At 30.5% G+C, this 23523-nt stretch overlaps 2 protein-coding genes and 1 non-coding gene across 3 annotated transcripts; 1 reads left to right on the top strand and 2 right to left on the bottom strand.

Annotated features, from left to right (window-relative positions):
* The first annotated feature begins 2196 nt into the window (after positions 1 to 2196).
* On the top strand, positions 2197 to 6006 carry COG0212 (NagB/RpiA/CoA transferase-like superfamily protein). The gene is made up of 6 exons (XM_039028120.2): positions 2197 to 2701; positions 2788 to 2878; positions 4006 to 4232; positions 4794 to 4869; positions 5286 to 5411; positions 5668 to 6006. The coding sequence occupies exons 1-6, from the start codon at positions 2219 to 2221 to the stop codon at positions 5844 to 5846; spliced, it is 1182 nt and encodes a 393-aa protein (XP_038884048.2). The 5' UTR covers positions 2197 to 2218; the 3' UTR covers positions 5847 to 6006.
* A 4063-nt stretch (positions 6007 to 10069) lies between these two features.
* Positions 10070 to 10143, bottom strand: TRNAN-GUU (transfer RNA asparagine (anticodon GUU)). The gene has a single exon. It is a non-coding gene; the product is annotated as a tRNA-Asn (tRNA).
* A 10919-nt stretch (positions 10144 to 21062) lies between these two features.
* On the bottom strand, positions 21063 to 22502 carry LOC120069828 (zinc finger BED domain-containing protein RICESLEEPER 1-like). Its single transcript, XM_090313222.1, has 3 exons — positions 22415 to 22502; positions 21239 to 22318; positions 21063 to 21127 (listed from the first exon to the last, which is right to left on the bottom strand). Exons 1-3 carry the CDS (start codon positions 22500 to 22502, stop codon positions 21063 to 21065), a joined length of 1233 nt encoding a protein of 410 aa, XP_090169348.1.
* Between the last annotated feature and the right edge of the window lie 1021 nt (positions 22503 to 23523).

The following is a 23523-nucleotide window of genomic DNA, read 5'->3' as shown; positions in this document are numbered from 1 at the left end:
AATCTCAGAATCACTTATTTACCGATTACTGCTTTTCTGTCCATGACTATGTCACTATCCAGGTATGATACGATCGATTGCATTGATTAACTCTTTATTAAAAAATTGAATTGCATAAATAATCTTTTGAGATACGATACTTGTAACATTCTTAGCCTATTACTTATTGACAGTGTATGCTTGCAGTTAGACCACTTTTATTTATATTTTTATCATTCATACACATTTGGTCGGTCACCCATGGTTGAAATTTGAGTTGAAGAAAAGGTTGGCCCAATCCTAAAGTCCAATTATTGACCCAAAAGACAATCAAGCTCAAGCCCATTTAAGGCCATGAAAACTCTATAAATGAGAGTATTATTCTTCATTGTTGGGGGTTTGAAGAATTGAAGGTTGAAGCCCGGTTTCGAAGATTGAAGCTCGATTGAAGATCTAAAGTTCCAAAGATTGAAGTTGGATTGAAGATCACTCTTATAAAGCTTTAAGGATCATACGACTTCCAAACTCAATAAGACAGATGTTGATCCATGACAATCAACAAATTAGTGGTTGATCCCAGTCACTCAACAAACCATAGCTTGATCCCAGCGATCAACAAACTTAAGGTTGATTCAAATCAATCAACGTATCAAAGATTGATCCAAGCCGATCAACAAGCCAAATGTCAATCCAAACTAATCAACAAGCCTAAATATCGATCCTCTAATAAGATCATCAAGACCAAAGACGGATCGTCCTAGAAAATCAACAAGTTCATAGGCCAATCATCCAAGAAGATTAATATGCTTAAGGATTAAAGTTTATACGAAGAAAGCATGAAATGATCATTTATTATAGTCTGTACTTACTAGACTGAAGTAAATACAAATATGAATTTTATTTCAACAAATTAAATTTCTTCAGAAATCACATTGAACAACCACAACATTTTACAATAATAATATAATTAAGTTGGATTTGAGTCGACATCATTTAAGAGAATGACTCGAGTGAAAAATAATATTAAATATAAAATTTAAGTAATATTTGAAAGATAAGAACAATAGATGTATTATTGTTGTTAATTTTCCATCGAGACTTACTTGTACTTAAGAATGTAATTTTTTTTATATTTTTTAATGAATGTTATATATATATATATTTCTTATTGTACATCATTAAAATATTTTTTGAACTATAAAATAAGGAGAAAAGTAAAAAAACGAGAAACGAGAAACGAGAAATAAGTATTAGTTATCAAATAAAATTTTGTTTATGCTTTTTTTCCAATAAACAAAAACCAGAAATTAGAGATGTCCACAGGAAGAGGCAGGGTGGGATGCCATTCCCCGTCCCTGCTCCCATTTCATTCTCCATCTCCGTGAAATTCCCCACAATGATCGATGCAGGAATTCGCGAGGATCAATTCCTCGGAATTTTTTTCTGTTAGCTTGTTTTTGTTTTTTTTTTTTAAAAAAAAACCAATTAATTTGAATTACTAATGTAAGCAAATTTTAAATAAATAATTGACTCTATCACTGGTTAGCTTTACATGACAATGTGAATTTAAAGATAAATTAATCAAATTTTGGCCTAAAAAATAAATAATTTTTTTAGTATAAAGAAATAAATATAAATCAAATTATTTGCATATATAATCTAAATGTAAATATTCAATTTAAACAAATTCATTATCTTGACCAATAAACAATCAAACTTGCAATTTAAATGTGATGTTATATAATAATAATAATAACAACAATAACCTAATATTAAATAATTCTACTAAATAAATAAATAAATAGAGGCTAACCAGGACAGGGAAGGGGAACGAAGCGAGGATGGAGATGGGGAATGTTGTCTCTGTTTAGCTCTGGAGGAATTTTTTTCCATTTCCCACCTAATCGGAAACTCTTCGCCCCATTTGGGCAGGATCCCACGGAAAAATTGGACATCTCTATCCAAAATAGTTATCAAACATATTTATATTTTTAGTTTTTTAAAAATATGGAAACAAGAAATCAAAAACAAAAAACGTTATCAAACGGGAGCATAAATGATTTACTTCTGAAAATTTTAAAATTTAATTTATAAAATTATAAGTCTCATACAATATTTTATCCAAATAAAATATAATCGAGGATTTAATTGATAAAGAAACGAAGGTTAAAAATAAATTTAAATGAATATAATTTTAGAGTTAAAATTGATATTTATTTTTAGAAGAACTATTAAGAACATGAAAAGATATATATACTATCTTCATCCGTGGCGAACTATCCGGGAGGCGCGAACACTCAACGGTCCACTGAAATTATCGTTAATGGATTCCCGTCTCCTACAATTATCCCACCCACTATCACTCAAATCCACATTCCTCAACGCAATTCCAAGATCTCCTTCCATTTCTTCAATCTCCATCAGGCACTTCAAGCTGGAGAGCACTAAAAATGGCGGCAGAGAAACCCAACGCGATGTCCCTTTCGACGAAGCAGCATACGAGGCCGAGAGATCTCGCCTCGACGCCCAAGCTATAAAATCCATGGCTGAAGCTTCAATAAGGGACACTGAAGGCGCTTCGGACGACGACCCAAAAGCTTGGAAGTGGGTCATCCGAAAACGAATTTGGGATTTCATGGAGTCGCAAAATATCGCGGCAAATCCCCGACCCGTTCACCATCGTATCCCTAATTTCCTTGGCGCCATGGAAGCTGCCAATAGAGTGAGCTACCCTATTCCTGATTTTCTTTTCAGTATCGGAAATTTTGATTCCTTCCGCGTATACCTGATGAAATGGGGTTGTATCAGTTGTGCGATTTGGTAGTATTCAGAGATTCACAGTGCGTGAAGGTTAATCCGGATTCTCCGCAGAAGGGTGTGAGGCTTCTTACACTTACGGGTCAGTTCTGATGATACTTTTATGATTTATCCTGTTGTTCTTCTCGTTTGGTGGTTTGTGTTTTTTTAGATTGTCTACCTACTATCGTCTGTCATATAGTATCGTCAAGAGACTATTGATGAAGTAGTGAACAATACAATTTCATGTCATTTAGATTTGCGTTTTTTATGTCATTTATTTTCTGGTTACTGATGATAGTCTGGTCAAATTGCAAGTCCAGTCTCTGAATTTGGTGTGTGTTTTGTGAACTTTCAGAAAAGTCTCATAGCTCTTGAACTTTCGATTGTGTCCAGAAGATTATTGAACTTTACAAACCGAGTCCTATGTCCAGAAAAGTCCAGTCATATTTTAAAAATTCATAGGTCTACTAGATACCAAATTGAAGTCGTACATAAATTTAAATTCATATCTAATAGATCAATTATTTATTTTTGAAAATTTTGAATATATCATGGATCTATTAGACATTTTTACAATTGAGTGACCTATTAGATACGAAATTGAAAGTTTACGAACCTATTAGACATTTTCAAAGTTCAAAGACCAAATAGACGCAAGCCTACAATTTCAGGACTAAACCTGTAATTTAAACTTATTGTTTCTTTCTTTTCTTGAAGAGACTTTTTTCGATGCATGATTCAACATCCGTCTACCTATATTTGCATAAATAAATATGATCAATGATTAATAAATAAACCTTCAACATTTTTTTCTCTCTTCTCCTTTCCTTCTTCTTCTCCCTATTCTGATAACCCTGTAGTACATATCTAAAAGAAAATTCACCCAAGGATTCTAAACCTTACAAAGCCAATGTGCAAATTTGTATGGCAAAAGGAAACTTCAAAATATGTCAACTGGTGATGTCTTAGTTTATAACTAAAACTAGGAAATATGTGATCTACTGAAATTATGAATCTCTTCATGGTAAATTTGGTGGTTGGATGTCTCGGCAACGACATTGTCAAATTTAGTTTTCTGGTGGTTAAATTATCCAGTGTAAGCTTGGACTGAGTCACAACTTCACTTCATGACTTAACGAGCTGTATGTATCATCTTTGACTCTGGATAAGCATGAAAGCTTTCTTCATGTTAAATCACAAACTAAATGGTATTTTGATTATGATCAGGTGGCAAAAAACTATTAACACCTCAGCCTCGGTTGAGAACTGGGTTTTTCTCCATAGTCGAATCCGGGATGTTGACTCCGGCTACCATCAAGGAGGCCTGCACTTCTGTTGGGGTAGCAAAGTATGGAAAGCCAATTGGACTGGATGAAAAGATCAAAGTAGATCTGATTGTCATTGGTTCTGTTGCTGTTGACCCCAAAACGGGTGCTCGGCTTGGCAAGGGAGAGGTAAGAGTGTTACTGTTAGTTTTATCTCTTACATCGAAAATGGCTGGTTAGGAAACATATTTGCTCGGAAGATTTTATAATCCTTAATCTTCAGACATCTTCTCTTATTATCTTCCCATATCTTCCTTACAACCGTCTATATGTTTGCACATAACTTAAATCTGTAGCTCATTTCTTGTCTTCTTTGCCACTTTGGAAATGGAATGTATTGATTAAGGAGCTCTTTAGACTTTCAAAATTCTTAAAAAGGTGTGCAAATGAAGTGATTTCAAGTACTTAGAAAGTCAATCAAAACATACCCCAATAGTATGCTTGATTCTATCGATGCTTCTTTATGACACTGAAGCTATTTTGACTTAAAAAATAATACATCCAATACATTCTAGAACTTTAAAAAAGTTCTTAACAGGTCCTTGATTTTCAATTTCGTGTCTAATAGGTTTTTGATCTATTTAATATTTTTATACTTTGTATATGACATATCTACTAACACAGAATTGAATTGAATGTAAATCTAAAAAGTTTATAAACTTAAAATTTGCTCTACACTATAAATTGCAGGGATTTGCAGAACTAGAATATGGAATGCTGCGGTACATGGGAGCCATTGACGACTCAACTCCAATTGTTACTTCTGGTTGTGTAACTACTCTGCTTCTATCTTAATTTGTAGTTTCTCGTTATTTTCATTATTTTCAGCAACAATACGTTGTATTACATAATTTAACAGCAGTGACTTCCCCAATATATATAAATTTCAAACCTCCCCCATCCTCAAGAAAAAGAGAGCTTGTTTTCAAATTTACTTGCATAGAATTATCGGTTGAACACAACGTTTGTCAAGGAGTTGAGATAATTTGTGTAGAGGGCTGTTGATTTAAGAACGATGGCGATAAAAATAACGTTGAGACGTTTTAGATTCAAATGAATATCTTACATGTTATTGAGTTCCCCTTGCTTCACACATGTTAAGGTTCATATTGTCTTGGTGCTTCTGGCTGTGCATTTTCATCAAACATCCTGTCGTAATACAGACGGTCAATTCTCTTGCAGTGCACGACTGCCAATTGGTTGATGATATTCCAGTTGAGAAGCTATTAGTCCACGATGTGCCTGTAGACATCGTATGCACTCCGACGCAGGTCATTTTAACCAACACAAAAATCCCCAAACCTCAAGGTTAGCAGCTTATTTGCTTTTTTTAATGCCAAACTCCCCTCTTGAAATACAAGTTTGATCCTTCAGGTATCTGCATCGATATTCAACATTTGTACGACTTTTAAGCAAAATTTATCACAGTAAAGATCCCTCTTTTCAGTGCATATCTCAAAAGATTAGTGCAATACATTTCAATTTGCTTAAGATTGGAGGGACATGGGTCGAATTTGTAATATCAATTGATGGAGTCATATATCCACAATGTTTTGAATTGCAGGCATTTACTGGGAAATGTTGTCTCCTGAAAAGCTGAGCCAAGTTCGAATACTCAGGGAGCTCAAACGTCGGATCGAACGGGAGACCGGCAGACCGCTGCCATGTGGTCCATCAGAGAAACTTCCACCTACAGCTCAACGAAGCTCGAAACCTGGAAAACGTGCATTCTCTAAGAAGTGATGAAGGGAAAATGGAGAAAGAAACAAAACCTGAATTAGTATTTTTTTCTTCTTCATTATATAGTTTTGGTTTTGTATAAAAATTCTCCTAAAACAGACGGGGAAGATTTGAAAGTAACAAAGATATGAAAACATAAAGGGAGTGCCTTTGTTCCCTCAAATTCTTTTTGTTGAATGTATCATTTATAAACATGTTGTACCATAGGTATCGTGATGCAATATGAAAGAAAGAAAGAAAAAAAGAGTCTTATAATAGTCGGATGTTACATGAAAATTGGGAGAAAAATAAAAAGAAAACGCTGGAGCTATTCCAGCATTTTGTTATTGCAGTAGTAACATTATATACTTAAATCAATTTTAATACATTTCTTTGTCAATTTATACATTAATGCCTTCAAACTAAAGCAAAAATATTTATAAGCTTTGATTTTAATACAACAAATGTTGGTGTATATGTGTTCACACGAGATTTCATGAGCAATTTAATTAGTGAGTATAATCTCTAAATCATTTGATATTTTTTCTAAAAAAAAATTAATCTTTAAGTTTGTTGGTTTTCTTAAATGATCGATTTTTTAGCTTGTTGATTTTCTTGTAGGACCAGCTTTTGGGATTATTGATCTTTTTGGAAGATCAACCTACCTTTGGACTTATTGATCAGTTTGGGTCAGTTTTTGGCTTGTTGATCTGTTTAGATCAACCCTTGGAGCTTATGACTTCAAGAACTCTAGAAGGGTTGGGAGTTGTATTCTTCAAATCTTAAGAGTTTAAGAGGAGTTGTATTCTTCAGAGCTTCCAAGGAGTTATATTCTTAAGGTTTTTAGAACTTTAAAGTTTCGATCTTCAGAATTTGAAAGTTTCAAAGCTTCAGTCTTCAGAGCTTAAGAAAAGTTATATTCTTCATATCTCAAGAGAGTTTTGGGTTTCATTTCTTCCAACCTCCTCCAAATGAGAGGGGTAAGACTTCTATATAGAGAGGATTTCCATGGGCCTTACATGGGTTTGAGTTCAATTGTTATTGGGCTCAAATATTGGGCTTGAGCCCAATCCTTAATTTGGCCCGAATTTTCAGCATGAGTTTGAATTGGGTTTGTCCGAGCGATTTTACTCAGCTCGATCCAATTTATAGTTTTCAAATAAGCTTGGACTTTTGCTGTGATGACGTGGTGAAATTAATCGAAATTTCTCATTCAAGAATGTGATTTGAACTTGTGACAACTGCCAATAAAGTGAGCCTCCCCAATTCCCGAATTGTTTTATTGGAAAGAAAATGTTTGAGTCGATCTTCCTGTTAAGTTTTGCTAATACTTTTATGATTTTTCCTGTTCTTCTTCTCGTTTGGTTGTTTGTTTTCTATAGATTTTTTACCAACCATCGTCAAGAGTATGTATCAAGTTGTTAATGAATTCGAACACTCATTTCTAGTGAACGATAGAATTTCAAATATGATTTAGATTGTCGTTTTTTATGTCATCTCTTCTCTGGTTTACGGATGATAGTATGCTCAAATTGCAAGTTTGGTCTCTGAATTTATGTATCTATTTAGTCCGTGAACTTTCAAAAGTATGTAATAGCTCATTGAACTTTTAATTGTATACAACAAGTTCTAGAACTTCAAAAAGTGTTCAATAGATCTCCAAATTTTCAAGTTTGCATCCAATAATTCCTAAACTTTCAATTTTAGTCTAATAAATCTTTGATAAAATTGAAAGATTAGGACCTGTTTTGTAACCATTTAGCTTTTGGTTTTTGTTCTTGAAAATTAAGTTTATTTCTTCCTCATTCTTACAATGATTTGCATCTTTCTCAAGTACAATAGTTGAATTATTAACAAAATTCCAAAAACAAAAACAAGTTTTTAAAACTACTTTTTTAGTTTTCAAAGTTTTGCTTGGTTTTTTAAATCATTGGTAAAAATGGATAACAAAGAAAGAAATTTAGAGGTGAAAGTAGTATTTATGAACTTAATTTTAAAAAACAAAAAGTCAAAAATCAAATTGTTATCAAATGGGGCCTTAGTGTTACATTTTACACAAAATTCGAATTCATATTTTTATAGATAAATTAATTTTTAGAAAATTTGAGTATGTCAAAGGCGTATTAGATACAAATTCGAAGTTTTTAAATCTATTAAACATTTTAAAAGTTTAGTGACCTATTAGAGTGTTACGAATGGCTTTATATTTTACATTTAAAATGGCTGGTTAGAAAGGAAGATTTATAGTCCTTGGTCTTCACACATCTTCTCTTATTATCTTCCCTAACAGCTATCTTCTTCGACCTTCTAAATATTTAAAAAGTGTTTTTAAGTGCACAACAAGCGTTTTTTAGGTGCTTACAGCTCATTTGATAATATTCTCATTTCTCATTTTGCGTTTCTTGTTTCTCGTTTCTTATTTTCCATTTCTTATCTTTTAAGAATTAGAAACAAGAATATATTTGGCAACTATTTTGTTTCTTGTTTTTTGAAAAAGAAAAACATAAACATAAACTTGTTTGATAATCATTTTTTGTTTTTTGTTTCTTGTATTTTTTCCTTACCTTTTCTCTTATTTTATAATTTAAGTATGTAAAATAAAAATATAAAGCATGCATGAAAATATATAAAAGAAAATTATAAAACATTTACATTATCAAATACTTATAAATCCCAAAGCAAAATTAATAACTATAATATAATTGTTTTGATCATTCATATGTTGTTAAATTTTAATTTGCAATATTATTTCTCACTCAAGTCATTTATCTAAAATGATGTTTACTCAAATCCAACTCAATTATATTATTATATAAATGTCGTGGTTATAAAATATTAAAGTGAACCTAAATGAATATCTTAATAAACAAAATTTATATATTGTAAAATTCTAACGGGTTTCGAATGTACTAAAAATAATAATTTTTAATTTAGAATTGAATAATATACAGAACTCAAAAAATATTTAAATATAAAATTTTGAAAATTGAAAATAAAAATAATAAATCTAAGTTTTAAAATTTAAAATTAATTAACATATAAATAAAAAAAATAATAAAGAAATAAAGAAAAATTAATATAGAAAAGAAAGATATATAAAACAAATAAAAATACAATTTTCTTTAATGCGAATCGAATCGAGGACCGTGAAGGCCTTGGATGGGCTATGACGCACCTGCTTACCATCTACTACTTGTTTGATAATTATTTTTTATTTTTTATTTTTGTTTTTTTAATAATATAATATGTATATAAAAAAGATATTAACATTACATTAAACATAAAAAAGAAATTATAAAAAAATTTATATAATCTAACTGAAATAAGTTTACACGCACAGTTAAATAAATAAAAACAAAAGCAATACAATATAAAAAGAAATAAAAAAAAGAAATAAAATATAAAAAACAAAAGGGTAAAAAATAAACTGCATAATTCAAACCTAAGAAGGGTGGGAAAAAAAGATTGATTGTCTGGCGCCTTGTACCAATGGAGCGAATGTATTAGATCATCCAAATGTTGAAATGATTACATAAATATAGATACGAGAACATGAGAAACTACTTTTTATAGTTTTTTAAATGGGCAAAATATATAAGCAAGAAACGGGAATGATCATCAAATAAGTCAATTTCTTGAAAAATGAAAAACAAAAACAGAAAACAGAAACACAACAACGTTATCAAACGGACCTTTAGAAAGTCGGTCCAAACAATCTTTAAGTGTTGTAATCTTTCTTATGCAAGGGAAAAATTATTCATTATTTTATCTGTGTTTCTTTATGTCATTGAAGCTACTAGTTTGATTAAGAGAAATAATACATCTAATAATTTTCTAAACGTTAAAAGAAAAGCACTCCTTTTACATAAAAGTCTACTAGTTTGATTAAGAGAAATAATACATCTAATAATTTTCTAAACGTTAAAAGAAAAGCACTCCTTTTATATTTCATGGTTAGCAACTTATTTGCCATTTTTAATATCAAATTTCCCTCTTATATTCAATATTCGTAGACTTTTAAGCAAAATTTATCATAATAAAGACACCTTTTCTTTTCGGTACTTATCTCAAAATAAATGAAAATATAAAGGAAGTGCTTTTCTTCCCTCAAATTTTTTTGTTGAATGTATTATTCATATTGTTTATACCATAGATATCATTACATAAAATGAACGAAAAAAAAAAGAAAAAAAGAAAAAAAGAATTTTATAATAGGAAGATGTTTCAAGAAAAAATTGAAAGAAAAACGCTAGAAGGAGGGCTTGAACCTCCGACCTTGTGGTTAACAGCCACATGCTCTAACCAACTGAGCTATTCCAGCTTTTGTTAAAAAGGTTATAATATATACTATTAATAATTTCATATTGTTTCTTTGTTAAAAAATATATATAAGTTTTCCTTTTAATACAATAGTTTATTTGAGTGTTCAATTTATTTTTTTTATTTTTATAGTTAATTTGGATTACAAAGTCAAACAATAGTATATGAATGCAGTCAAGCTCAAGTTAGCCTCCACTTTCTTTATTATCTTATATATATATATTTTTCCTTATGGTCCTATCAAACAAATCTAAGCTTTTTTTTTCTTTTTCATGGACAAAATTAATGCAAATTAGGCTATTTTCATGAAAAGGGGAAAAAAAACAACCAAAATTCTTAGTCTTTTGGTTGAACTTCTTTATTTTGTTGATTGGATTAGAACTACCAGTTAAACAAGTGGTTAGTCAAACTTCCTAGATTAACGTTGACTATTTTTTTTTTTTTTTCAGAACTTGATCTCTCTCTATATTTTTTTTATTTTTTTTATTCTCCAAAAAAAACTTGTGATAAAGTTCTTGACATAGAAAATTTATTAAAAATATCATCCACTATATTATAATGCATTTCCATCAGTCATAATGTGTTACTTACACTCTTGCACGTAAAGGAATCGAAGAGCATTAGACCTCTATGCTATGGATGGCTAAGATTGTCTCAAAAAAAAAAAAAATGCATATGTAGTGATATGATCTTCTAATATCAATTTAAATTCTGAATTTTAAATGTTGTATCGATTTTAACCCTGAACTAATCAACGATATAAACGATAAACTTTTGTAAGTGTATCAATTTACATCATATATTACATTTTGTTTGGAACAAGCTTTTATAATTGTATCAATAAAAATCGTTAACTTTTCATAAATGAATCAATTTAGACTCTTAGTCATAATTTTCTTTTAGAATGGTCCATGCATTTACTTTAATCGTCAATTTTGTAAAACCGACATTTGAAGAAGTCTACACATATTTGAGAATTAATGCATTGATGATTTTCAAAGATAATTGTAATACATGGTCTAAATTGATTGGCTTATAAAGATTTAATAGTTTAATTTACTTATATAATTATAAGTTTTACATGATATCGGTCGAAAGAAATCTGGAGAAAAGCGTAAATTGGTACACTTACGAAAGTTCGAGGTTTAAATTGATACAATTATTTATTCATTATTTAAATTAATATAATTCTAACGTTTAGGGTTTAGGGGTATAAATTGATATTTGTTAAATTTTTAATACCAATTCTATGCCATAAGTATAATATTACCTTTTTTAGGTACAATACACTAAGACTCTTGTAGGGGTGTATATGGATTGGGTTGAGGTGTTCTTGGACCAACCCAAAAATTTAGATTGATTGGGTTGGCAACCAAAGAACCCAAAAAAGTTCTAACCCAACCCAACTTAACCCTTGTGTTGGGTTAGGTTGTCGGGTTATAACTTATTTTTTTCTTTTTAATTAAAAATATTTAAATTTATATACAACACGGGACTAATAATTAAAATCTCATAAAATTCAAATGCTAAATATCAAATACCTAAGATATTTATTGCAAACTTCAAATAGAGACAAATATCATAACAATTTTAAAAGAAAAATATTTAAAATTCACAAAGTAATCAAATTTTAAAAAACGAGAAATATATAAAATATATTTTATTTATATATATAAAACTCGGGTTGGGTTAGATCAACCCAAATTTTTTTTAGCCAACCCATGACCCAATCCAATCCAACAGAAAAAGTTTAACCCAATCCAACCCAAAAACAAAACTGACTCAACTCAACTTTTATATTTTGAATTGGATAGTCTGAATGGTTCGGATTGTCGAATTATTTGAATCTCCCTTTACTCTTATTTTGTTTTCTATGTATTATTATATTTTAAAGTAAGTTCATAAACAATACTTTTCTTTGCTGCGTGGTCTAACTTGAATATTGTTTCAAAAATTCAAGTCTTGTATTTTGAAAAATAAACATTTACCAAAACTTAGTTTTTATTTTTGAAAGACAATAAAGAATAATTACAAGTCAAAGAAAATACAAAGATTAAAATTGTACTTTAATCTAAAATTACTTTAAAAAAAAAAAAAAAAAAGATGTCCACATAATTCAAATTATTGCATCAAGTTTGTAGAAGTAATGATGAAAAACAGTCAAAAGTCAAATCTAAGCAGCATGAGATGATCAATTATATCAACTATTAAAATAATACTTTGAAATTCAAAGTCAAAAGTCAAAAGAGAGAATTTTAATCTCCACATTTTTATATTTATTCAATTTTAGACCTTTATATATATTTTTCTAATTTTGCTTGTGACATTTTCAATAAATCTTAAATTTAGTCTATATATATTATCAAATTTTTAATTTTTTTTATCTATTATTATTTTTAAAATATGTTTTCATGTTACTTTTTTCAAAGGTATCACATAGTGTATTTCCTTAAATGAAAATTATTACTATTTATGAGCCATTTTCCATACAAAACTAATTTTAAGAGACAAAATTTAAGACCGACTGAGGAAATGTTAAACTTTTCAAGTTTTTAATTTTGAAAATAAATCATTTAAAAAAATGAAATATATTTTAATCACTCAAAACAGTTTTAAATACACTTTCAAAGTGTATTTTAAATAGTTTTTATTATTAGAGCTTAAATAAAAATGAATTTTTTAAAACATTTTTTTAATCAATCTAAACAGACCCTAAATGTACGTGGACTATAATTACACATTCGAAAGTATATGGATTAAAGTCAGATACCAAAAATGATATTTTAACCCAAAAAAAATGAAATTATTAGGGGAAAAAAAGTGGACTTTGACTGTGAAACCTAGTTGGTTTCCTTAGTGTATGTTTAGTGGAAGAGAAGCCCAATGATCTGAACCTTATAAGATTATGAAAATTAATTTTTTTAAAAAAGTAAGAAAATAAAAGCAAATAATTTTAATTCCACTCAAAATTTGACAACTTGCCAAACCCATATGTCAAAATCAATTATTTGGTCAATTATTAAAAAACTTGGGTGTGTAAGTGTAAAAGTTTGAAGATTCTTTTCTCATGTTTTTTCCTTAAAACATTCTCTTTTTTCTACACCTCTTTAATTTTCTTTTTCCTTTTTCTAAAAGGACATAGATGGGATAAGTTCAATTCATCCTAATTACTATTGTGAAAAAAAATTAAAAGTAAAAACAAGGAATATGAAGAATAAAAAGCTCTCACCTTGAATTTTCTTTCTCACTATGATCTCTATTACTAGCTTATCAGTCATATCTTCATATTCTTTTTTTGGTCCCAAGGGTGGAAATATTATTCAAATTATTCTACATTTTTTTAATGATTTGTTGTATCAAATCTTTATAATTCTTTGACGGAATGTTAGAAAATCAATAAAAACGTTTGAAATTTTAGATACTTAGAATATTTGAAAAAAAATATATTATAACTTTGATAAAAAGATTTTATTATGTGTATATATAGTAAATAAAATCAAACGACCTTTAAAAGGATAATTGATATAAAACTGATATATATGGGATAAATGCTTGATATTTTTAAATGCTAGAGTACATAATATTATTTTAAAATGAACATGATAATTATAAACAAAATCCAAATTTTCTATTAATATTAGAATGTTGTATTATTCTTTTGTTTTTATTCTCTTGACAAAATCAACCCCTTTCCCCTCTTCCAAGTTGATATTTGATTGTGAATGGGAAAAAATTGGATTTTTGAAAATCTAGATTCATGCATGAGCTTTTAATATTCTCCACTAGAGTATTAATTTACATGCAATTTGCAAATAAAATCAAATTCCTAGTATTGACCAAACCATGCCAAAAATAGTTGAACTAAAATCAATCTAACCTATCATGATCAACCTTTAATGGATTTCCAGCCAAAGAAGTAATTAACTTTTTAATCCAAAATTGGACCTACTAATCAATGCATCAATGGAGAAAAACACACATTAAACTAATACTAATCACTGTATATTATATTCATTCAAATGGTTAAAGATAATAATTACATCTTGTAAGGTTAGAAAGATCAAAATGTCCTTCATTATAATCTAATATATTCCTCAAAAAAAGAAAAAAGAAAAAAAAAAAAGAAAAAAAGAAGAAGAATCACAGTCTATTGATTATATAGTTAAGGTTAAATTATAATTTTTTTTTCTTCTAAATTATTACACATTTTCTTATTCATTTTATCATTAAGAATGCTTTAAAAAAATTATTAATATCCAGTAATTTTTTTATTAGTTATAAAATCAACCTTCACTTACCATTTGTGAATGAAAATAAAATATATTTAGTTCAAACTTATATATATATTTCGAGTTTAATTAATTAAAGGACAAAAAGTTCGCTTTTTTTAACAGATAGATACACTCAATTTTCTCAAGGGGAAAAAAGACGTAAACTTTTACCTTCGACTAAATACTCATTTTTTAACTTTAGAGTCCATGTCTATCAATTAATTTAAAAGAATTAACAAAAATATATAATTAATTAAGTCTCACTATTTTTTCATCACTATTAAATATAGTTTTAAAATTTTACTTCATAATTATTTTAAATTAATTAATAGACATTAACACCAAAGATTGAAGTGAATTTTTAGTGAAAAATCGAAATTAAAAGTTTAAATCTTAAAACATATGGATCAAATTAAAACAAAACTCAAAATTTTAAAACTAAAAATGCAACATTTTGAAATCTATGATCTAAATTAAAATAAAACTCAAAATTTAAGGACTAAAAATATAATATTTTGAGACTTACGAACCAAAAAGGAAATTAGATCCAAAATCTTGAAACCTAGTTCAATGTATGTTTTGCTTATTAATAATACTACAGAAATCTAAAACGAGAGAGTTTTTTTTTTAAAAAAAAATTAAATTCAATAATATATAGATAAAGAATTAAATTTCTGACTTCTTGATCGATAATACATGATCTAGATCAATTGAGTATTTACTATGTTCAGATTTGCATGAGAGATCCAAATTTTATAATTTTTAAAGTTTGAGGTTATATTTTTATTATTGAAAATTTAGAGTTATCTTGTAAAATTGAGGGGCATAAAGAAACACAACGGAAACAGATATCAATAAAATATAACATAATATATTAAAATAAAATAAAACAATAAAATAACATAATATTGGAAATTAGAAATTAAAAAATTTATGAAAATTTTCCAAAGAATTCAAGAATTTTCTCCAAATTTTTTTGGTTTTCTCGCCAATCTTGACTTCTCTAAGACCAAATTTTAGCAACTCAAGATGTGGCATATGTTGGGGTTGGTGTCCTAAATCTCATATGGTCCTATAGTTTGTAATTGTATTATACAAACATCTTATCTATTTAATAAAATATGTGATGTTTTATTTGATATTTATTTGCATTAATCCAGAAACCAATAAACTAACATCCAAGGTTATCTTGTAGCTTTAACATGTATGTAGAGACATACGGGTAGATCATGTTTAAGTGATAACCTAAATGGTCTGCAGTAGATGGATAAGGCTAGATACCTTATCCTAGTGACACTACGAGTACAACCCGTTTTGTAGATGTTACAATTGTTGTAAAGTGCTATTAATGATTTGATCCTGATTATTCATATAGAGACATGTGAGCAGAGGTATTCTATACAGAGGAGTTTGTATAAGACTAGACCATGAAATATTTAGTCTTATCATATAACATCGTTCATAATAGACTTACATTTTACCAAGATGACCATAGGTAACATTACCTAAATCCTGAGTGAGTTTGAACTCCTGCCTCTGAAGGCGTCCTTTGATTTATATGGGTGAGAGTGACCAGATCGCCGACTTAACACCATTTTGGGGATTCATTTGATTGGGGAGCTGGGAACATAGCTACACAAGAAGGAATTCACTCCTTCTCCAATGTCGGGGTAAGCAAATAAATTGCTCTCTTAAGAGTTGATTTTTGAGCTTGAACAATGTGGCGCCACACCCTCTCCTAGCTCGAGAGAGGTTTGGTCATAATTGGACTATGATTTATTGTTCATTAGAGAGATCAGTGGTACTTAAGAAGTTGGATGTAACTATAGGTGCAAAATGGTAATCAACTATACTTACGAGCATGTGAAGGGTCACCGTACTGTTGATTGGTTATATCCAATGGACACATGAATATATTCGTAGTGCAAAGAGTGCAACTGTCAGTCTTTAGTGGAGTGCTCGACAGTTAACGGATGGTGAATATTTTAATTAAAGAGTTTAATTAATTATTCACGTACTGTTGGAGCTTCAAGCTACAGATCCATGAGGTCCATTTTGTAGCTCAACGGGAATTAATGAGAATAATTTTTTGGATTAATTTGAATTGTCCAAATTATTGAAGGAATTAGTTATATGTGATATAATTAATTTAATCTAATTATATATGATGTAATTACTATAATGTATTTGATACATTATAATATAAAGTTTATTTGAGAGCAAATAAATATTTGAATATGATTCAAATATTAATTATGTGAATTGGATTCATATAATTAAATTTATTATAAATGTGATTTACATTAAAAGTCATTGGTGAGAGAGAATTGAAATTATAGGTTATATTGTATTTGATACAATATAGAAATTATAGATTATATGTTATATTTGATATAACATATAGTTTAATATATATATATATATTATATGGTAAGGTAGTTATCATAGAAATATATATTAATTGATTTATTAAAAATAAATTATTTTATTTATTTTTTTAAAAATCATTTTTTGTGAGCCCCCCCTCATTTCTCTCCTCTACGTGATAGTAGGGTTGGTTGCTTCATTTTCCACATTATGTTTTTTCACAGTGAGACAACACAAAATTGACATAGAAGCGTTATGTGATTTTCTTTTTTCCAATCTCTCCTCCTCCCAACTTTCTTTTCCCTCATCCAAAATAGCTAGAGCCCACACCTCCTGGATTCTCATCCAGATAATACAAAGATAACTTTCGCGGTGGTGTTCGTTCCGTCCGAGGTATTTTCATTGAAGATCGGTCTTCAAAGGTAAGGATTTCTAAACCCATTTTCTCTTCTGTAGTTTTTCTTTAAGCATGCTGAATTTTTTTTAGATGCATAATGTTTGTTTGCTGTAAAGTTTAAACATTCTATAAGTTTGGGATTTTGGGTCCGATCCCATTTTTGCTTAAAGATCTTCAATGGTTCTTTCAGCATATTTGGACATTAATCATGTATAACTTTATGACATATGGTCTACATATGGAGTGACGCGCAAATGTCACGGTCCTTTTGACACTAAGCATGGGTATCTACTTTACACACATATTATGATATTTATAATACCCCCTCTTAAATACTCTTTTTGTTAAACCTATGTAACGAACAAGTGGGTTCGCAACCCTCCCACTACGTCGAGGGTCCCTCAATATTTGAGATGGATTTGACATACTAGATGATCCAATTTCAACAACTCTTGTTGAGGTGGGTTCTTTAACAACTCTTGTTGAGGTGTTGGGTTCTTTAACAACTCTTGTTGAAGGTTCAGTAGATTCCTTGGAAAGTTCATTCAATACAAACTTACTGCGGGGTTTGTGCTCCCTTATGTGGTATTTTTCCAGAAAAGTAGCGTTTGTCAATATAAACACTTTATTTTACTTAGGGTCGAAGAAGAAACCAACTCTCGTTCCTTTGGGGTAGCCTACAAATAGGCACAGTTTTGAACAAGGTTCCAGTTTCTTGGATTTGCCTCAAGCATATGTGCTGGGCAACCCCATTCTGAAATGAAGTAAATAAGCTTTATGACTATTCCATAATTCTAAAGGTGTTTTGGTATACTATTAGATGGAACACAATTCAAAATGTATGTTGCAGTCTGTACTACAAAACCCCAAAGAGAATCAGATAAGGATAAAGGTGGTTGGTTTGGAGGCCAAATCGAGCCAAACTGATTTTATTTATACATGAAACCGAACCACATCGTGTAAACCCCAAACTTAGGTTCCTTAGATAAGCATGTTTTGGCCAAAAGGGGTGCTATATTACATATATATTTTTTAAAGTAGATAAAAATGTTGTTTATAGGGATTTTGAAGAAAGAGAAGGAAATATCTTAAATGAAGGAACTCAATCATTATCTGGCTGGAGGAACTAAGAAAGGATGATGTGGCAATTTATTCCTTGAATTCAGGAAGTGGTAGAGAGATTAAAAGGGAAGAGAAACTTCAAAGCCATGGTTTCGAAAATTGACATAGGAAAATCTAGTAAATTTGGTGCCATTTGAAAGATGGGAGAATCTAGTTTTCGAGGTGGTCCTGTTGGAGAACGATTGCAAGAGGAGAAAAATAAAGGAGGAGAATTTGCAAAAGAGGCAGAACCACAGATTAATCCCGACCTAAGGTGAATCTTGGAAGTTTCAAGCCAAACTACAAGGAATTTTGAGTTGAAATTTTAAGATAAGAAAGCTAACTCAAATCTAAACAAGTTTGTAGAAGGAAGTTTCTTGAAAAGAGCTTTGGATTTTGAGTTATGAATTTTTGAAGTTGTATCAGGGAATTGGGCATAAGCAGACAGCTGCTTGTGAAGAACAAGCAAGCAGTTCAACGTGGAGAATTAGAGTGAGACTTTTAAGGAGGGTATCGCTCTCGGGGGAAATCTCACTAGGAATTGAGGTGAGTATCGCTAAAAATTTCGCAAGAAAAGCTTGGTATCACTCTAGAGGATATCGTTGGTGTCGCTCTAGATGGTATTGCGGGTGTGTTGGTATCGTTGGTGTCGCTCTAGAGGGTATCGCTGGTGTCGCTCTAGAGGGTATCGCTAGTGTTGCTCCAGAGGGTATCGCTAGTATCGCTCTAAAGGATTTCACCAGTGTCGCTTGTGGGGATCTCGCCAGCATCGGTTAGGGGGATCTCGCCAGTGAAGCTGTCTGTGTTGATGGAAATTCTTTTAATAAAAAAATTATTTGAGATAAGCTAGGAATTCTAAGTAGTTTTAATCAGGAGTTATAACTTTTCAGGCCAAGAGGAGCTAGGGGAAGCGTATAAACCAATAGGAGCCTGACGAACTGTGAGTGACTAAGTAAACTCTAAGTTTTTAATATTCACGCATATCTGATCAAGTAAAGCACGATGACATTAATGATGTGTTTACACTTCCTCAAGCAACAAATTGTGGAAGAATAACTTAATACATGTCTCTCGGTTTGTATGTATATAGCACAGGCCAAGGTATGTAGTGTAACCTTTAGAAAAGCCATGTTCTTATTTTGATATATGCTTTCTAAAGCAAGGTTACGGAAGAATGAATTCTTGTGTAAATGAGTGGCAATGGAATAGCTCTTGTGTTATACTAGGCTATGGAACTTAGTGTGTGTTACAGAATATACATTTGATACCGAAGGACTTTTGAGAAGGTATCCAACCAATTAGGTACCGAAGGACACTTGAGAAGGTACCTAGCCAATTTGATACCGAAGGACTTTTGAGAAGGCATCCGGCCAATTTGATACCGAAGGACATATGAGAAGGTATCATAGAAGCTTGATACTGAAGGAAAAATTTGAAAAGGTATCTGAGCGAAAGTATCTAAAATATGATAGTATTTAGAGTGGCCACGTGCACATAGGCAGTTATGAATGGGGACCAAGGTATGGGTCTCTTGGCTGGTTGTAAACATTGGGAGCTAGAACGTTTAGGCTCGTTCTCAATTAGGGAATAATAACGTTTAATGACGTTCCGAGAATGGCTTAAAACTATATTTAGGGACAATTGTTGAGTTTACTCGTTTGTGTGTTTACATGTTCAAAGTATTGCTATGCTTGTTGCGTTATGATTTTATAGTCACTCACTGGGCTGTTAGCTCACCAATTTTTTGTATTCTCTTTTCTCAGGTAGCGATTAGTTTCCTCAAGGTTGATTCTGCTGCTGCTTGCCACCAAAAGTCTCGGCTTATTAAGAAGATTTAGGTTGATAATCTGTTTATGTACACATGTTTTGTAAAAGGGACTAGGGCTTCTTTAGGAATGATTGGGCCTTCTGGGATGTTTCCTTTTTGTTTCCTGTAAAAGTAATGTTGTGGCTGTATGCGTATGTTTATAAAGTTTTGTAGAATCCCTTTGGGAGGTTTGCTGTATGTGTAGATTATTAGTGTTTGTAACAGGTTGGTATTAGATTAAAAGACTTGGTGGTGGTTGCGGGCAATAGGGGTTAGTAACTACCACGGTCATGTCCTTTTCCTGAATAAAAGAGTAATCTGGGAGGGGGTGTGACACACCGTTTGTGCAGTTCGGTTTCATTTTTTTTTTTATGCCTATTTTTAAATGTTTTTTTTTTAATTTCTTCTTCCTTCTATTTTCCTTCTTCCTTTTTTTGAAATTTGTATATTCTCTTTTTTTATTTTACCAATTTTTCACATAATTTAAATATCATAATTTAAATTGCCTTTTATTTTCCTTGTTCCTTTTTTTCAAATTTGTATATTCTCTTTTTTTTATACTCTAAACATAATTTAAATATCAATCCAGTAATCCATAATAAGAACATGTCCAAAGTACACAATACACAAATTTCTTAAATATATATCCACAATAACTCATAAAAGCATATCAATCCAAATGACTACAATAAAAAGTTAAAAACTAAAAAGTTCTCCAAAGTACAAAATACACAAATTTCTTAAATATCAATCCACAATAACTCATAAAAACATATCAATCCACAATAATTCGTAAGAACATATAAATCCAAATGACTACAATAAAAAGTTAAAACCTAAAAAGTTCTCCAAAGTACATAATACACAAATTTCAAACAACTACCTTCAAAGTTTAAGTCACATAAAAGCAAATAACAAGCTAAACACTAGTGCTGAATTCCAAAAGTCCAATTAATACAAATAAATTTGTTCGCTTGTCAATCATGATTCTCCTTCTCCTTGTTTTGTGCATTTGTCGCTTCGTTCAATCCCGTTATGAAAACTAAGAAACAAATCATAAACTTGTTAGTAGTTACTATAATAAATATATGAATAAATACGTTAATATATATATATATATATATATATATATATATGTTTAGAATATATGAACCTTCCTCTTCATCTTCAATTTCCTCCAAGTATTGTCGTAAACCAATGCTAATTTGTTCAGAACGTAACTGATTTTGCGCACATACAAGTGCCTCAACAATGGTTGGAGATAATGAGGTACGAAAAGGATCAATTACTTTCCCACCAGTGTTGAATGCAGACTCAAAAGCAACTGTGGATATCGGAACTGCTAAAAGATCTCGAGCAATTTTTCTAAGAATCTTATATCTAGAAGAATTCCCCTTCCACCAATCTAAGACATCAAAGTTATCTTCACGTTTAACACGAGGCTCCAGTAAATAAATATCAACTTCTGAATCCACACTTTGCGAATCATCTTCATCCAAATCATCAAAATCAAAATGAAAAATCTTTAAAACACTTGCACTTGTCGTTCTAAATGGAGAACTTTTAATGGTACATGAAGATTGACCCTTATTAGCAACTGATAGTAACAAATTGTATTCATTGAACAATGCTCTCAAAACACCCTCTACCTTACTTCCTATGGCTTTTGCCACATCAACATCAAATAATTGATTTAGGCAATGAAAAATAAATTTAATCTTATAACGAGGGTCTAAAACAAAGGCAACATACAAGAATAAATTTATTCTATCTTTTTTTCCCCAATACTTATCAAACTTTTCTTGCATTTTCATTGCCATTTCTTGCAAAAGCACATCATTAGGACCAGTTGCACTTGAATATTTTTTTATACAATTCTGAACAATACTAATCTCATGGAAGACTGTATTGCAAATCGTGAGACCTTGTTTGTAGGTATGCTTACCAAAGGACTGGCAAACATACAAAGACAAGAATTTGGTAAATATTCTCGCAATTTCCCAATCCCTGGTGGTTGATTTTTTCTCCTCATTCATGTAGACTGTGTCGTAGTCTTCTAACCTCTCAAATGCCTTTTCAAATTTTATAGTAGGCTCAAGCATCAAATAAGTAGAATTCCATCTAGTTGGAACATCAAGACACAACATACTTTTACTATCTATGTTCTCCTCTTTGATACACTTCTTAAATGTGACAAGTCTAGCAGGAGAAGATCTAACAAACCTCACAGCATCTCGAATTAGAACCAATGAATCATTAATATCTTTTAGGCCATCACATACAATTAAGTTCAATATATGTGCACAACATCAAACATGCAAGAACTCACCATTTAACACCAATCCATGCTTAAAACGCTTCTTCAAATAAGCAATGGCAGTATCATTTGACGAAGTATTATCAACTGTCAATGTCATAACCTTTTCAATACCCCACTATTTTAGACATTTCTCAATCTGTTTTCTACTGTTTTAGACATTTCTCAATCAATTCGGGTGAAATTAAGAATTCTGTTATGTAATTTCCAATCTTTATCAATAAAGTGTGCAGTCAAAACCAAATAGTTCATATTTTGGATTGATGACCACGTATCAGTTGTGAATGACACTCTATATCCTTCTTTCACAAAAATGTCCTTCAACATCTCTTTCGTGCTATCATAAATACCCAAAATATCCTTAGTAATTATTTTTCGAGAAGGAAGAACAAAATTAGGTTCTACTAACGTCAAAATCCCATTCACAAACCTCTTAAACCCTTGGTTCTCCACAAATTTAAATGGCAACTCATCTATAATAATCATCTCAGCAAGTAGTCTCCGAGCACTCTCAATAGTAAACATCTTATAACTAAGGGATGAATGTGATTGTAAATTATCTCCAATACCCTCATTGTTTTTAAAAACCAACTTAGTTTGTGTTACATCTAACTTAGACTTCTTAATCTGATAAGGATTTTTTTTACAGTAGTGTTCAATATGCATTCTCATAGTTGAATTTCCATTCCTTCCAGGATGACATGCATACACCATACCATAATAGTTACATTTAGCATGCGGATCATCATCACTATATTGAGAATATTTAGTAAAGTGATCTCATACCATAGATGATTTTTTCCTCTTTCGTCCATTTGCATGCTTTGAAACTGTCTCCTCACTTTCGTCTTTTCGTGGTGGTGGTGGTAGTGATGGCATAACAACAACATCATCATGCAATCATTGTTTTTGCTCAAGCTCATTGTGATAGACAGATGGTACCTATAAAGGGGAAAATAGAGAGAAAACTTATTACCCTCAAAGAAAATCATTTACTTAAACTAAAAATTCAAATACAACAACAACCAACAACAACAAGACAACATCACCAACATCACCAACATCAAATCTCTCCCCTTTCCAATTGATTTTTAATTAGCTATTAAATTTGTGCTAAAATA

This window comes from Benincasa hispida, chromosome 4 (genome assembly GCF_027475165.1).
Source record: "Benincasa hispida cultivar pf3 chromosome 4, pf3_genome.v1.1, whole genome shotgun sequence".
NCBI classification, from domain to species: domain Eukaryota; kingdom Viridiplantae; phylum Streptophyta; class Magnoliopsida; order Cucurbitales; family Cucurbitaceae; genus Benincasa; species Benincasa hispida.
This window is presented reverse-complemented; position numbering and strand designations above follow the sequence as displayed.

Excerpts from the sequence above, each read along its gene's own strand:
- COG0212 (XM_039028120.2), top strand. The coding sequence starts at position 2,219 with ATGAAAAGATATATATACTATCTTCATCCGTGGCGAACTATCCGGGAG. Across the intron at positions 2,702-2,787 it reads CCATGGAAGCTGCCAATAGA|TTGTGCGATTTGGTAGTATT; the intron begins GTGAGCTACCCT and ends GGGTTGTATCAG. Across the intron at positions 4,870-5,285 it reads AACTCCAATTGTTACTTCTG|TGCACGACTGCCAATTGGTT; the intron begins GTTGTGTAACTA and ends ATTCTCTTGCAG.
- LOC120069828 (XM_090313222.1), bottom strand. The coding sequence starts at position 22,502 with ATGACATTGACAGTTGATAATACTTCGTCAAATGATACTGCCATTGCT. Across the intron at positions 22,319-22,414 it reads GCATGGATTGGTGTTAAATG|ATGCTGTGAGGTTTGTTAGA; the intron begins GTGAGTTCTTGC and ends TTCTAATTCGAG. Across the intron at positions 21,128-21,238 it reads AATTGAAGATGAAGAGGAAG|TTTTCATAACGGGATTGAAC; the intron begins GTTCATATATTC and ends TTTGTTTCTTAG.